The sequence below is a fragment of the Phocoena phocoena genome, chromosome 18 (assembly GCF_963924675.1).
Source record: "Phocoena phocoena chromosome 18, mPhoPho1.1, whole genome shotgun sequence".
NCBI lineage: Eukaryota > Metazoa > Chordata > Mammalia > Artiodactyla > Phocoenidae > Phocoena > Phocoena phocoena.
The window spans coordinates 1,045,655-1,060,570 of NC_089236.1; the positions used below are offsets into that span (position 1 = coordinate 1,045,655).

Sequence of the window (14,916 nt, forward strand, 5' to 3'; positions counted from 1 at the left end):
GGGAAATAGCGCATGCCTGCGACTGTTCTGAATCAGCGGTTCTGCCAGTTGCTGATAGTGAGGTTAGGGCTTTCTTCAAAGTTTTCTCTCTTTTCAGATAAACAGTTCCAGTTTTTTCATCCATTTCAGATACAGTGTGTTTTTCTAAAACGGCTGGTTTTCTACCTGACTGGCTGCTCGCCTAGTTTATAAACAAGTTCCTTAAAATGTCCCTGTATCTGTACATGTACTCCACATATGTTTTGATCAATGTATAGTACAAGTCACTCTGTCCCTTTCTGTGAACACCAAATGTTGGTTGTAACCTAAGATCTCCTTGATTTGGGAGACAAGCATCTCACAGTAAATGAACTCTGTTCATCTTTAATTATACTGAATAGTAAATGTTGTTTTACTGTTACTAAATCTAACTTGGATTCTCTTAATGTTTACTAAGTCATATACATTTAATTTCCTAATGTTTTTAGATTTTTAAGAAGATGATTATAGTTGTGTCTTTGCAATCTAGTAGCTGGTATGTAAGTGAAATTTTAAGTATTTATAAAATGCCAACCAGTCTGAGTGAAATTTTCCACTAATTTAACATTTTAACTTATCAAAACGAATTGCGTTTGTCATATTAGACTTTTTAAAATTTTATTTATTTCATTTTTAGCTGCGTTGGGTCTTTGTTGCTGCGCGCGGGCTTTCTCTAGTTGTGGCAAGCGGGGGCTACTCTTCATTATGATGCACAGGCTTCTCGTTGCGGTGGCTTCTCTTTGTTGTGGAGCACAGGCTCTAGGCTCACAGGCTTCAGTAGTTGTGGCTCGCAGGCTCTAGAGCACAGACTCAGCAGTTGTGGCTCATGGGCTTAGTTGTTCCACAGCGTGTGACATCTTCCAGGACCAGGGCCTGCATTGTCAGGCAGATTCTTTGGCTGATTTAAAAATTCTCTCTTTGTCTTTGATTTTAGATAGTTTTATTACAATGTATCATAGAGAAAATTGTTTTGAGTTGAACTTTTGGGGTTGTCTCTTAGTTTCATGAACTTGGATGTCCACATCTCTCCCCAGATTTGGGAAGTTCTCAGCCATTATTTCTTTTTTTAAAAATTGTATTGAATTATAGTTGATTTACAGTGTTGTATATAACAAGAAAAAAAAATTATTGTTTATTGCAAGCCAGTTGGAAGTTCAGGATAAAAAGTATCTGCCTTCGAGAAATTTACAGTTTAGCTAATGTTGGTTGTCACCTAAGATCTCCTTGATTAGCTAAGTAGACAGATACTTATATTAGCAATCACAAAGCATTGTAACTGCTATGTTGTACTAATGTAACAAGTTATGTTTTATTGTGTGCTGTGTGATTTCCTCGTCCCAATTGCTAATGCTAATGTAGTTTTTTGTCATGGTGCCATGGAAGGCTCCCCAGATTAAGTGACACTTGGGCTGAGGCTTGAAGGATTAGTAGGAATAAAAGTTGGGGAAGGGAGGGAGGATGTTGTAAGTAGAGAGAAGAGTGTCTCGAGGGCCGAGATGTTGGCAGCCCTTCTTGTATAGATTCTTCTGGATAATTAGCCCAAAGGTTCTAAGGCACCCTGTCTGTCTAGCATGGTGGGAGCTTTGTTCCATCCTTAGAAAATTGAGGAAAAAAAGTGACTCCAGTAATTTTCTGTGGGGCTCAATCCCTTTGCAGAATCCTGTTTGGGAACAGGAGGGGAAGAGATCATGCTTTTGTCTTTGAGCCACTTGGTTTGTTGACGGCAGCTCAGGGAATGAGTCAGCGTCTTAAATATTTCCCACTTTTCTGATCTTCCACATCTTTGGGTTTGTGAGCCCCTCTTCCTGGAACACGCTTCCCCTTTTGTCAAACTGATTCATCCTTTTCCCTTAAACCGAGCTCAGACATGTCTGGAATACCTTTCCTAGTGTCTCCACCCCTCCATTCCTGTATTTCTTCACTGTGGTTCTTACACCTAACTCAGTTTACAGGTCTGCTTCCCCTCGAGGGCAAGAACTGTATTTTGTGTGTCCTGGTAGCCCTGTACCAGACGTAATGTCTCACACATTGTAGACATTCGGTGACTGTTTGCTGTGTGCGTTGTGGAATAGAGGGTTTCCCCCTTATTTTGGGGAGCCCTTCACACTGCTTTGCTGAGAGGGTCCTCCAGGGGGGCCTGACAGGCTGGGTTTCACATCCTCTCTCACCACTCCAAGCAGAAGGGCTGTTTTATAAATCAGGGTTTAAAAAATGTTCTGCTTGAAGAAAGGGATCTTCTGCTTTAATAATTTTATTTTTTAATTTTATTTTTTAAAATTATATATTTATTTATTTGGCTGCGCCGGGTGTTAGTTGCAGCATGTGGGATTTAGTTCCCTGATCAAGGATTGAACTCCGGCCCCCTGAATTGGGAGCGTGGAGTCTTAACCACTGGTCTGCCAGGGAAGTCCCAGTATTTTTAAATTATTGGTCTAAGCCAGTGGCTTTGAAACCTCTTTGAACCAGACCCTCAGTGAGAAAACGACGCAGCACCGCCTTGCCCTTGTTACGCACAACCCTTTGATACCTTTTCTCTTCTGTTATTTGAAAGGTCATGACCCTCAATTTGAAAAGAGTTAGTCTTGGTGCAGCGGGCTTTGGTAGCAATAGAAATTGGGCTCAAGTTCTTACTTGGCAGTTTTCTACTTGTGCGATTTATTTTTGTATCTATGACATGAGATAATGCCAGTCTTTCAGGGCTGTGGTGAGGACTAAATGTGTTCATGCTTACAGGAGTTGGCACATTGCCTGATGTTTAGTTAACAGTAGATGTTCTGTGTGCCCTGAGCAACGGATCCATGAAAGTCTGTTCAAGTTTGTACACAAAAAATTAAATATATTCTCAAGTTCTGTAGAATTTTTCTCACCATCAGAGCATTTAAGATGAAAAAATATATAGAAACAGTTTTGCCTGTTACAAACTGAAGTTGTTTTATTAATTTTAAAGTAAGAATTTTATTTAAAATACCATAAATAATTAGACGCGGCAAGAGGCTAATGAAAAATTGGCTGATAAAACGGGTTTGGAACTGAAGAGCTCTGTAACTTAATGCCTGTGTTGGAAGGAGTCAGGTGCTCAGTCCTACAGAACACTAGGGGCACTTTTAAACACTTTTGAAAAGTCACAGTTAAGAAAACGTAGATATATTAAAACAAAATAAAATAACCGTTTTTACGCTTTACTTTATAGGTGTGTTGAAGTTGTGAAAGCTTCTCAGTACGTAGAGCTGGCAAATGATCTGGAAATAAACAAAGCAATTATGTACCTGAGACAAAAGGACTTTAATCAAGTAAGTTTAAAAAAAATGTTTAGATGGAAGTTAATGTTAACTGGTCAAAGCGATAATACTGTGAAACTCCTTTCTAGATTACTGTTACCTGTGATTATTCTGAAGTTGAATAATATTTTTATTTCTACCTTAACATAATTTCCTCTAATATAGCATAGTTTTAATTTTGACCTGTTTGTCCGGTTTCATTTTTTTTGGCCGCACGGCATGTGGGATTTTAGTTCCCTGACCAGGGATTGAAACCATGTCACCTGCAGTGGAAGCGTGGAGTCCTAACCACTGGACCACCAGAGAATTCCCCTGTCCTGTTTCTTAAAATATAAACGCTTGCCATGTAAAACATGGCTGCTAAATGACTAAACCGTATTCTAGTCCAGAGGACAGCTTTCCCCAGAGGTTTTCAAAGTGTTCCCTGAAGCTCAGAGGCTGTTCAGAGTCAGGGTTCGTACACGGGCAGTGGGGGAGGCCAGGAGCCGGAGCAGCAGGCTGGTGCCTGAGCAGCTCTCCTGGCATCTGTTTTACGTGTTTGGTTTACTCATTGACGTTGGGTTGGGCACGAAAGGAATCTGTCACTGGTCCCACCACTGTCCTGCCGCCTGGGGTTGGGTGGAACGGTGCTCCCCTTCCACAGTCTGCCTCACAGGAGGACAGAACAGCTTTTTAAAAGGGGGCGGGGATCACAAAGGAGAATAGAGAATGAAACTTGATACCCTAGTTTATAAAACCGGTGGTTAGTAGCATATATGCCTGCAATGTAGAAAACTCAGCTCTTCCGCGTTTAGACCCAGAGAGTGAGGGCTAGAGGGAGCCCCAGTGTCTTTCCTCCATGCTCTCCTGAGCCAGTTTTCAGGCTTTCTTCCTATTTAAGACCTTCTGTTTTCCTGGAGACAGTAGAAGTAACTGACCCCTTTGTCGGGGAGGAGGGAGAAGGGCATCTGCCCCGAGGACGTGAGTGAAGGGGAAGCAGCCCGGTGCCCATGGCGTTGTTGTGTGATGAAGGCTAGGGCAGCACACCGGCTGGCCCACGGTGTGTATGGCTTCAGCGTGCTTAATGATTGTTTGTAAAGCATAAAAAGACTTTCTAGGTAAAGCGTTTGTAAAGCATAAAAAGACTTTCTAGGTATCTTTGTGTCTGTTCTGCCATTTGAGCATCACACCCTTCGGCATTAAAAATGCCACAGATGAAACTCTGATCCTGTTGGGATGCTGAAAAGTAGAAGTGAAGTGAGACAGATTGTTCTTTGCTATCTTGCTGGAGTCATCTGTGGACCAAAAAAAATAAGTTCGTGTCTGTGTGAGAAGTACTGTTACAGATGACCAAATAGAGAAAGCCGTTTTCCGAGTTTTCTGTTGATACTTTTAAATGGTCTTTTTAGAAAGGTTTAACACTATATTATCGTCCATGTTTTAAAGGTGTGTTCACTACGGAATAAACCCGCTAATTTTTTCATATTTAAATTCATTTAACCCAAATCATATTGTTTGCTGCTTTCCTAGCTGTTCTCATTCAAAATATTTTTTGTTCTGTTTGCCTATATACAATTTTAATATCAGTTATTTTACTGATGTTTTAAAAATGTAACTTCTGCTTTCTTTTACATCGCTGCTTTTACTTTGTTTCTTTTGTTGTGTATTGTAAGTATGACGAGGTAGGTATAACACAGTCTCAGTTTGGAAGGAACACTTTTAGGTTAAAAAGGATTGGATTGACGTAACTCATAAGGATCATTGATTAAGATGCTTTATTTATTTATTTATTTTTGGCTGCATTGGGTCTTCATTGCTGCACGCGGGCTTTCTCTAGTTGCGGCGAGTGGGGGCTACTCTTCCTTGCGGTGCACGGGCTTCTTATTGCGGTGGCTTCTCTTGTTGCAGAGCACGGGCTCTAGGCGTGCGGGCTTCAGTAGTTGTGGCGCGCAAGCTCTAGAGCACAGGCTCAGTAGTTGCGGTACACGAGCTTAGTTGCTCCGCGGCACGTGGGATCTTCCCGGACCGGGGCTCGAACCCATGTACCCTGAGTTGGCAGGCGGATTCTTAACCACTGTGCCACCAGGGAAGCCCGAAGATGCTTCACTTACAACTTGGTGTAATGTTGTAAATGTTTTTCAAAAAAAAAAATGCTGAAATTGGAATCTCAGAGTATGGTTTTTTGTGGTGATAGTGTTGTTTTGTAGCAGAGAAAGAACTCCACTAAAGCCGCAGGTGGATGGGGTGAAGGCCAGTGGTGGTGGACAGACATACCCAGAGGAAAGCTGAAGCCCGTAGCGGACGGCATCAGCCAGGAAAAAAAACACAAACGGAGATTTGTCTATTTTCCTAATTCTTCTTGGGGAAAAAACCCCAAACTAACAGTGTTTATTTTCATTATTTGTTTTGCCATTTACAACTAAATTTTATTGTGAACTTTTATCTGTTTTCTTTATAAATTGATTTACATTATTTTACTTTTAAAAACAGAAATATTAGAGATGCATTCATTGAATGTGTAAAGAACAGTATGAAAACAGCCTATTTCAAAGCCAAAAATACCTGAGAATGTTCCTTTTATTAGAATATTTAGCCTTTTCAGGATAGTTGTAGTTTAGAAGCTTAAAATTTGAAATATGTTTTTACTCTCTCCATGTTTTTAAATGAATGTTTTAAGTTCTAAATATTTTTGTTAATTCTTCTGAGTAATAGCTTTGGGTTGCATTGTTCTTTATGTATTGTTTGGATTCGTAGCAGTCTTTTTTTTTTTTTTTTTACACAACCTTATTCTTTTTTTTTTTTTAGTTAATTAATTAATTTACTTTTGTCTGTGTTGGGTCCTCATTGCTGTGTGTGGTCTTTCTTTAGTTGCGATGAGCGGGGGCTACTCTTTGTTGCAGTGTGCGGGCTTCTCATTAGTATGGCTTCTCTTGTTGTGGGGCACGGGCTCTAGACACGTGGGCTTCAGTAGTTGGAGCACGCGGGCTCTAGAGCACAGGCTCAGATGTGGCTTACGGGCTTAGTTGCTCCGCGGCATGTGGGACCTTCCTAGACCAGGGCTTGAACCCGTGTCCCCTGCATTGGCAGGCAGATTCTTAACCACTGCGCCACCAGGGAAGCCCCCAGGGATTCGTAGCAATCTTGTGGGGAGAATAGATTTGGTGTTAAACGTAGTCTTAAAGTATTGTTACCGATGAGCCACAGATTAACAAATATCAGAATTTTAAGATCCAGCCAGCACATTTCCTTGACTATAATATGAATAGCTGCTTTGAAAGCAACGATATAAACTGATAGCGTTCTGTTTTTTAAAAATTACCATTGTCGTTAGTTTGCTTTCGGTTCTGCTTTATGGATGTCAGAAGTATCAGAGAGCAGCCTTCTTACCCTCTGCAGTCTACTTGAGTCAGAGGATTCAGTGGATATGTGAGTTATGCCTATTCACGTGCCTTATATTTAATTAATTAATTATTTTTGGCCGTGCCACACGGCTTGTGGCATCTTAGTTCCCTGACCAGGGGTTGAGCCCACGCCCTCAGCAGCAACAGCGTGGAGTCCTCACCACTGGACCGCCAGGGAAGTCCCCACTTGCCTTATATTTTAAATTAGCACATACATTTATAGTGACACAATCTGAAAGTAAAGATAAAAACATCTCAATTCTTATTCAATGTGAAATGCAGCTTGTAAAGCTTAGAGGCTCCGAAGAGGAGCTGGGGGTTGGGTAGGGTTGGTGAGGTAGCTTCTGCAGGGAATCACTTCCAGGTAAGTTTTAGGAGCTTCTTGTTATGGAAGAGCCTTCCAAGAAAGAAAGTGAGAAAGGGGCTCTCAAGATGGACGGTGTGGCGTTCAGGTTTTTCTCTTCCAGAATTTACTTTGTGGGGTTATAAACTAATGGTCTAGAAACTTCCAACAGTTTTCTCTCAAGTAATCAAGACCCTTTAAGAGAGCAGTTCTTTACTGCGCTATGACCGCGTGTGCAGGTCTCCTGCCCTTGGCCGCAGGGGAGTCAAGTGCTCGGTGGCCCGGCTCAGGGCTCGGACCGCACTGCGTCCACCAGCTCAGGGTTCGGACCGCACGGCGTCCACCAACCCAGGGTTTGGACCGCACGGCATCCACCGGCACAGGGCTCGGACCGCATGGCGTCCACTGGCGCAGGGCTCGGACCGCACGGGCGTCCAGCAGCAGCAGCTGCGGCCCCTGCAGAAGCTGAGCAGGGCTTTGCTTGGACACAGCTGCTCCCCAGGAGCCAGCGGCCAAGCATTTTCTTTTCAGTAAATGTATTGTAAAGGAAGGAAGGAAAAACCATGTATTTTTCCTGTTTTTGGTACCTCTCAGTAACTTCTAGGTGGAGAACTCATCCACCTCTCGTGCAAGGAGCCTGGCATCCCAAGTGTCCTGCCAGGTCGGGGCATCTCAGACTTGCCAGGGGGTAAAAACGTGTTTTAAATTCCTCATGGCTTCAGAGTGTAGTTACATTTGGATCTGTATCAGGTCACTTTGTGACGCTCCCAGAATTGCTTTCTATCCCAGTTTTGAGAATTCTTTTTCACAAGTACTGATAATCAAGTGAAATTCTCATCTGTCATCTGTTTTCCTGAACACACTAATCACCCCTCTGCATCCCCTGGTCTTGTCCCCAAACTGAAGCCTAAATGCTATCATATTACAGAGGTGATAACTGGCAGACATTTCATTTTTAGGCTGTAGAGACCTTAAAAATGTTTGAAAAAAAGGACAGTAGTGTGAAGAGTGCGGCTGCAACCAACCTCTCATTCCTGTATTATTTGGTGAGTTCTGCTTTTCATAACCTCGTTGGTACTGTGGTATTTTTAGGTTGCTGCCCAAGGAGGGGCTCTGGAGAAGTGGGGTGGAGAAGGACAGCACGGCTGGGTTGGTCTGGGGGCCGCTTGGGTGGTGCATGTGAGTGCGAGGCCATCTCAGAAGGAGGACAGAGGGAGGACCTGTGGAGCTGATCTCAGATGGGAAATCAGGGTTAGAGATAAAATGCGTGGTTGTCTCTGTAGAGGTTTAAGCTTTGATGATAGATGCCATGGACGGAATGATTGTCTCCCCAAAATTCATCTTTGAAGCCCTAACACCCAACGTGACTGTATTTGGAGGTGGGGACTTAGGGTTAGCTGAGGTCATGAGGGGAGCCCCCATGATGGGATTAGTGCCTTTATTAGAGGAGAAGGGGACCAGAGCCCTGTGCCCTGTGAGGACACAGCAAGGAGGCCATCTGCAGATGTGGACGTGGGCCCTCACCAGATACCAAGCCTGCTGACCCCCTGGTCTTCGACCTCCAGCCTCCGGAACTGTGAGAAGTAGCTGTGAATTGTTGAAGCCCCGTCTCTGGTACGCAGACAGCAGGTGGTGTCTCCAGGGTGTGAGCAGGGCACGGGGCTGGGGGCTGAGGAGGCCAGAGTGCAGATCCGTGGAGGAGACAGGAAAGGAACTAGCAAAGCATGACGGCTTTCGGGGGGCAGGCATCGTGAGAGCAGAGAGGAGGCACAAGAGAATGAAGGCCCCCAGGGTGGGGGGCGGGGGAAGGCTCAGCCAATGCAGCCGAGCGAGGCTCAGCCCACCCTGCAGGATGGTCCGCTGGAGCAGGACTGGGCCTTTGCACCTGCAGCCGCCTGTGTTCTCCCCCCTCCCCCTCCCTTCCCCCCTCCCCTCCCCTCCCTTCCCCCTTCCCCTCCCCTCCCCTCCATGTGCCGCTGCTCTGCCCTCCCGGGACCCTGAGGTCATCCCCTCACAGCTCTCCAGTCCTGTCAGCAACCCGGCACTGCTCTTCTAAGTTGTGCCTGAAGCTTAATCTAAAAGTCAGTGTTACACGGTTTAGTGTTTATGACACCAGCACCCCGCTCTTAGGGAGTTCACACAGATACTTGTATGTGAATGTTCAGAGCAGCGTTATTCGTGATAACCAGGAGTGGGTGGAAACAACCCAGGTGCCGTGAACTTGGTGGAAAGGTCTGTGGGACTCGGATGTCCTCTGTGGTCCACAGCCCAGCCCGGCGCGGATCTGGGTCCTCTGCAGGAGGAAGAGCTGGACATGGGTGGGGAGTGAGGGCGAGCTGGGCGAGGGGGCGAGACTGGGAAGGGCCTTCAGAGGGTAAGGTGCCGCCACACGTTCACATCCACGGCCACTGGACAAGGACCATGGGGGATGGGAGGTGGGAAGCAGTGCCCCTCCCTCAGCCACGCCCACGAGGCACCAGCAGCTACGTTGTGAGAGGTGCGAGGCCCTCGCGGCACAGGTGACTGCCAGCCCAGGCGCGTCCTAATTAGGCACTGGCGGTGGGGACGCAGCGGAGGCGTGGCCTGTGGCGATGCGGTACCCACCGGCCATGCAGCCAGGGTGACGGGGCAGGAGGGCAGTGGGGCCTCTAGCTGGGTGGGTGCCATAGGTGTGGAGAGCTCCCACCTGCAGTCAGTGATGACAGGAAAGTGGGTGCTGGTGATGGAACCGCTGATGTGGAAGTGGTGGTGGTGTCCAGACCATGACTGTGGAGCAGTTGGTTGTAAGAAACTTCTTGACAAGTAAAACCTTTTGTGGAGTGAGTCCAGCGAGACCAAGATATGTAAACTATGTGCTTGTTTATCCTGTCTGTAATCTCGGAAAGTCCCTTTATCATGTCTGTAATCTCAGAAGAGGCAGAAGGGGTACAATGAACTTCAAATAATTTGTATATTTTTGTACTTTAGGAGAATGAATTCTCACAAGCCAGTAGCTATGCAGATTTAGCTGTGAACTCTGACAGATATAACCCGTCAGCTCTTACTAATAAAGGGAATACAGTTTTTGCAAATGGTGACTATGAGAAGGCAGCTGAATTCTATAAAGAGGCTCTAAGAAATGATTCTTCTTGTACTGAAGCACTTTATAACATTGGTAAGTGAAACAGGCAAAATTGCCTTTTTTTTTGCTTATAAAGCTCCAATTCATTAAGAGGAAGAGTTCTTTGCAACAAAAAGTTGAAAAGAAGACTCTTGCATTATAGACTATTTTTAATGGAATTAATGACTCAGAATCTGGACGCTTGTGAGATTTGGGTAGATGTAGCTGAAATTCCCTCTAAAAAGACTTCCAGGTTCCTCCCACCGTGGTATGAGAATGTTTCCCGAATTCCTGCTAATACTGGATATTATAATTCAACTTTTGCCAAATTGATAGGTGGGGGAAAAAATCTCATTTTCTTCCTTTTTTTCTTTTATAAATTTATTTATGTTTGGCTGCGTGGGGTCTTTGTTGCTGCGCACGGGCTTTCTGTAGTTGCGGTGAGCGGGGGCTACTCTTCTTTGCGGTGCGTGGGCTCTAGGTGCATGGACTTCAGTAGTTGTGGCACACGGGCTCAGTAGTTGTGGCATGTGGGCTCAGTAGTTGTGGCATGCAGGCTCAGTAGTGTGGCACATAGGCTCCGTGACATGTGGGATCTTCCTGGACCAGGGCTTGAACCTGTGTCCCCTGCATTGGCAGGTGGGCTCTTAACCACTGCAACACCAGGGAAGTCCCTTCCTTTTTAATTACAAACAATTTCAAACATTAAAAAAAAGAGAGAAAAAGCATACCTCTGTACCTACCACCTATATTTAACACATTTTTACATTTTGTTATTTTTACTTCAGATTTTGTCTTTAATAAACTGTTAAAGACCTGAAGACTCACACCACCCCATCCCTTGCCTGCCTGTCAGAGGTCACCTGACCCCCATCGTGTCCCCCTGTCGTGCCCCCCCATCCTGCCCCCCACATCGCGTCTCCCCATCGTGCACCCCCCGGTTGTGCCCCCCCCGGTCGTGCCCCCCTGTCATATCCCCCAGTCATGACCCCCATCGTGTGCCCCCGTCGTGGCATCCCCCCCGTTGTGTCCCCCTCATCTCCCCCACCCCCACCCCATCGTGAGCTCGTGCTGTTGCAGACACATGTTGATGCAGTGCAGGCTCATGTCTTGGCTTCAGTGAAGTTTCCTCTGAAGGCTTCTTCTCCTGCTTCTTTGGTTGGCTTGTTCATGTTATCCTCTCTTTACTGTGACGATCTTTCCTCCATGTCTGATGAGCCTGGCCTTCTCCTTGTATCTAGGAGTTTGCAGCTGAGGCTGAGTGGGACCTTCGAGGCCTGCCCACTCCCTACCATGCACCGTCTGTCTCATTGTGTCCTGAGGGTGTCCAGGCAGCTGGATCTCTCCTCCCCGGGCTGGGCTGGGTGGGACGGGAGGGGCAGGGGGCATTAGCAACTCTACCTGGCACTGAGGGGTTGGGAGAAGAGGGGTGAGTATGGGGGCCTGGGGGGCACGAGGTCACTCACCAGGCCTCCGTCCATTTGACCTCTTCATATGTTTAAATGCCTCTCTTAGTCCGTCGCTTAAGGGAGCTTTATAATTTCTTCTGTGAAACAGAATTTTTCTATTTTTTATGTAGTCAAATTTGGTTTTTGAAAATTTGTGGCTTCATTTGTTTATTGCTTTATGAAGCGCTTCCCTACCCCAAGATTACAAAATCATTTTCCTTTCATGCTTTTATAGCTTTGTTTTTTCTATTTAGTTTTGAAATAAAAATTGAATTTATTTGAAAAAGGAGTAAATTCAAGAGAGGAATGTGTGGTTTTTTGTCATGTGTAATCACTTGTCCTGGCACTGTTTATTACTGGTCCCTTAGTCCTCCTTGAGTTTATTTTTTAAAAAATATTTATTTATTTATTCATTCATTCATTCATTCATAAATTCATTCATTCTGGCTGCGCCTGGTCTTAGTTGCAGCATGGATGCAGGATCTAGTTCCCCAACCAGGGATCGAACCCCGCCCCCCATCATTGGGAGCACTTTTTTTTTTTTGCGGTACGCGGGCCTCTCACTGTTGTGGCCTCTCCCGTTGCGGAGCACAGGCTCCGGACGCGCAGGCTCAGCGGCCATGGCTCACGGGCCCAGCCACTCGGCGGCATGTGGGATCTTCCCGGACCGGGGCACGAGCCTGTGTCCCCTGCATCGGCAGGCGGACTCTCAACCACTGTGCCACCAGGGAAGCCCGGGAGCACAGACTCTTACCCACTGGACCACCAGGGAAGTCCCAGTCCTCCCTGACTTTAACTGAATTCTGTAACCCAGCCCATTTCTGAACTGTTTGTGCTGTTCTTTCAATGTTTGTCATTCCTGCTCCCCTCAACACTTCAAAACATGTGCTAAAGCTTTCATGATATAGTGTCTGCCAAACATTAGTGGAATTTCCTGCCCCTGCCTTGTTCCTTTTTTTTTTTTAAATTGTGTTCATCTTTATTTTCTCTTTTGGATGAATATTTACCTATATTTAAATATTCATTCTGTTACTTTGAGAAAATTACTACCAGTACTAGTATTTATAGCTTACCTTTTTTTCTCTTTCTTCTTTTTAAAGGCCTTACCTATAAGAAGCTAAACCGGCTTGATGAAGCTTTGGACTGTTTCCTGAAACTTCATGCAATCCTAAGAAACAGCGCCCAAGTCCTTTACCAGATAGCAAATATGTATCTTATGTGAAAAACTTAAGGACAGTTATTAATTCACTCAGTTGGTGATTGAGTACCACTTATTAAATAAGCTTAACCAGTGAATTAATTGATGGGGGTATATTTTAAAACCTGACTATCAAATTAATATGTGATGAAAATATGATTTGAGTGATCCTGTTTTAAAGGGTCATTTGCATTATAGGAGGAATTATTTAGAAGTTGCAACTATTATTAATTTTTAGACATAGGAATTGAAGTAATTGGGTATCGTGTCAGGTCCACACAAGGTGTTCATTGAGCATAAATTAGACCCTTCAGGGAGCTCCCTGGCGGTCCAGTGGTTAGGACTCCTCGCTCTCACTGCCAGGGCCCAGATTTGATCCCGGGTCAGGGAACTTAAGATCCCACAAGCCATGTGGCGCAGCCAAAAAATAAATAAATAAATAACGATAATGATGAAAAAATTTTAAGTATTGTCTCCTGTGCTTCTGGTAGGGTAGATAAAATTTTTTTGATAAAAAATGTTAATTTTAGAGCAGATAGCAGCATAGTTATTTCTTTTAGCCTTTTTGTTTTGTCCAGTTCATTTCTCTGAAGGTGCCAGTGTCATGACCTGCTGGTGCCCAGTTCCTGATCAGTTTGGATCCAGTCAAGCAGTTGTTGTGTTTGAGGCTGTTTGAATACATTTCCTTATTTTTATGTTTTTCTTATGGTATCACATTTGTCATCATTAAAAGTAGAAGGCTCTTCTTTTTTTTTAAATAAATTTATTTATTTTATTTATTTATTTTTGGCTGCATTGGGTCTTGGTTGCGGCACACAGGGTTTCTCTAGTTGCGGCGAGCGGGGGCTACTCTTCATTGTGGTGCACGGGCTTCTCATTGTGGTGGCTTCTCTTGTTACGGAGCATGGGCTCTAGGCGAGCAGGCTTCAGTAGTTGTGGCACGAGGGCTCAGTAGTTGTGGCTTGTGGGCTCTAGAGCACAGGCTCAGTAGTTGTGGTGCACGGGCTTAGTTGCTCCGTGGCATGTGGGATCTTCCTGGACCAGGGCTGGAACCCATGTCCCCTGCACTGTCAGGCGGATTCTTAACCACTGCGCCACCTGGGAGGCCCCAAGGCTCTTCTTTTTCAATGAAACTTTGGATTGGAATATTTTCATGGCATTAAGGCAGCTAATATAAATAGTAAGTAATCAGTAAGTACTGGTGTGAATAAATTATTTGAGTGCATGCAGAGGACTTTCTAGGCATTGAAGCTACAAAAAACTGTCTTGGGCTTGTAATGTAATTAGGGAAAACTCACCAGAAAATACATGGAAACCATTCCTTTAAAATGTTGAACATTTAAGAGGGGTAGAATAATTGAAACACAGCGCTCAGGCTTTTTTTTTTTTTTTTTTTTTTTGCGGTACGCGGGCCTCTCACTGTTGTGGCCTCTCCCGTTGCGGAGCACAGGCTCCGGATGCGCAGGCTCAGTGGCCATGGCTCACGGGCCCAGCCGCTCTGCGGCATGTGGGATCTTCCCAGACCGGAACATGAACCCGTGTCCCCTGCATCGGCAGGCGGACTCTCAACCACTGCGCCACCAGGGAAGCCCCAGGCATTTTTATTAAGGACAAATTTTGGACAAAACTTTGAATAAAACAGCACACTATTAATTCTACTAGTGTGGCAGTTGATCTTAGTGGGTAGTAATGAAGTAAAAGGAAAAGCAAGATGTGTGTGTGTGTGTGTATGTGTATGCCCCATATACATATATAGGGGACAGAAGTGTTATTGACCATTTTTCATCCTCATCCCTGACGAAATCCAGAGTAAACAGTATTAAGTAGCACATTAGTATAGACTAAGAAATATTTTTATGAAATGTTGGTTTTAGGTTTGCTTATTGATCAGTGAATTTAGAAAAATTGTGTTATCCTTCATTGAAATTGTCTAAGATACGAGTTAATGGAAGATCCCACTCAAGCTATGGAATGGTTAATGCAGCTGATCAGTGTTGTTCCAACTGACTCCAGAGCTTTGTCTAAACTGGGAGGATTATATGACAGTGAGGGGGATAAATCCCAAGCATTCCAATATTACTATGAGGTGGGTGTGCAGTCTTGCCTTCCTTCTGCTTTTTAGCCTTTTATGAATTGTTATAAAAAAGACAG

General features: G+C 44.7%; 1 protein-coding gene across 7 annotated transcripts in view; it reads left to right on the plus strand.

Annotated features, from left to right (window-relative positions):
- The window catches only part of IFT88 (intraflagellar transport 88), a 65,257-nt gene that overhangs the window by 30,285 nt on the left and 20,056 nt on the right, over window positions 1-14,916 (plus strand). For all 7 annotated transcript variants that reach the window (XM_065895820.1, XM_065895823.1, XM_065895822.1 and 4 more), the window contains 5 exons: window positions 3,209-3,308; window positions 7,979-8,065; window positions 9,987-10,173; window positions 12,668-12,776; window positions 14,701-14,851. In XM_065895820.1, coding sequence (XP_065751892.1) covers window positions 3,209-3,308; window positions 7,979-8,065; window positions 9,987-10,173; window positions 12,668-12,776; window positions 14,701-14,851 — 634 coding nt within the window. The remainder of the gene's footprint in view (window positions 1-3,208; window positions 3,309-7,978; window positions 8,066-9,986; window positions 10,174-12,667; window positions 12,777-14,700; window positions 14,852-14,916) is intronic.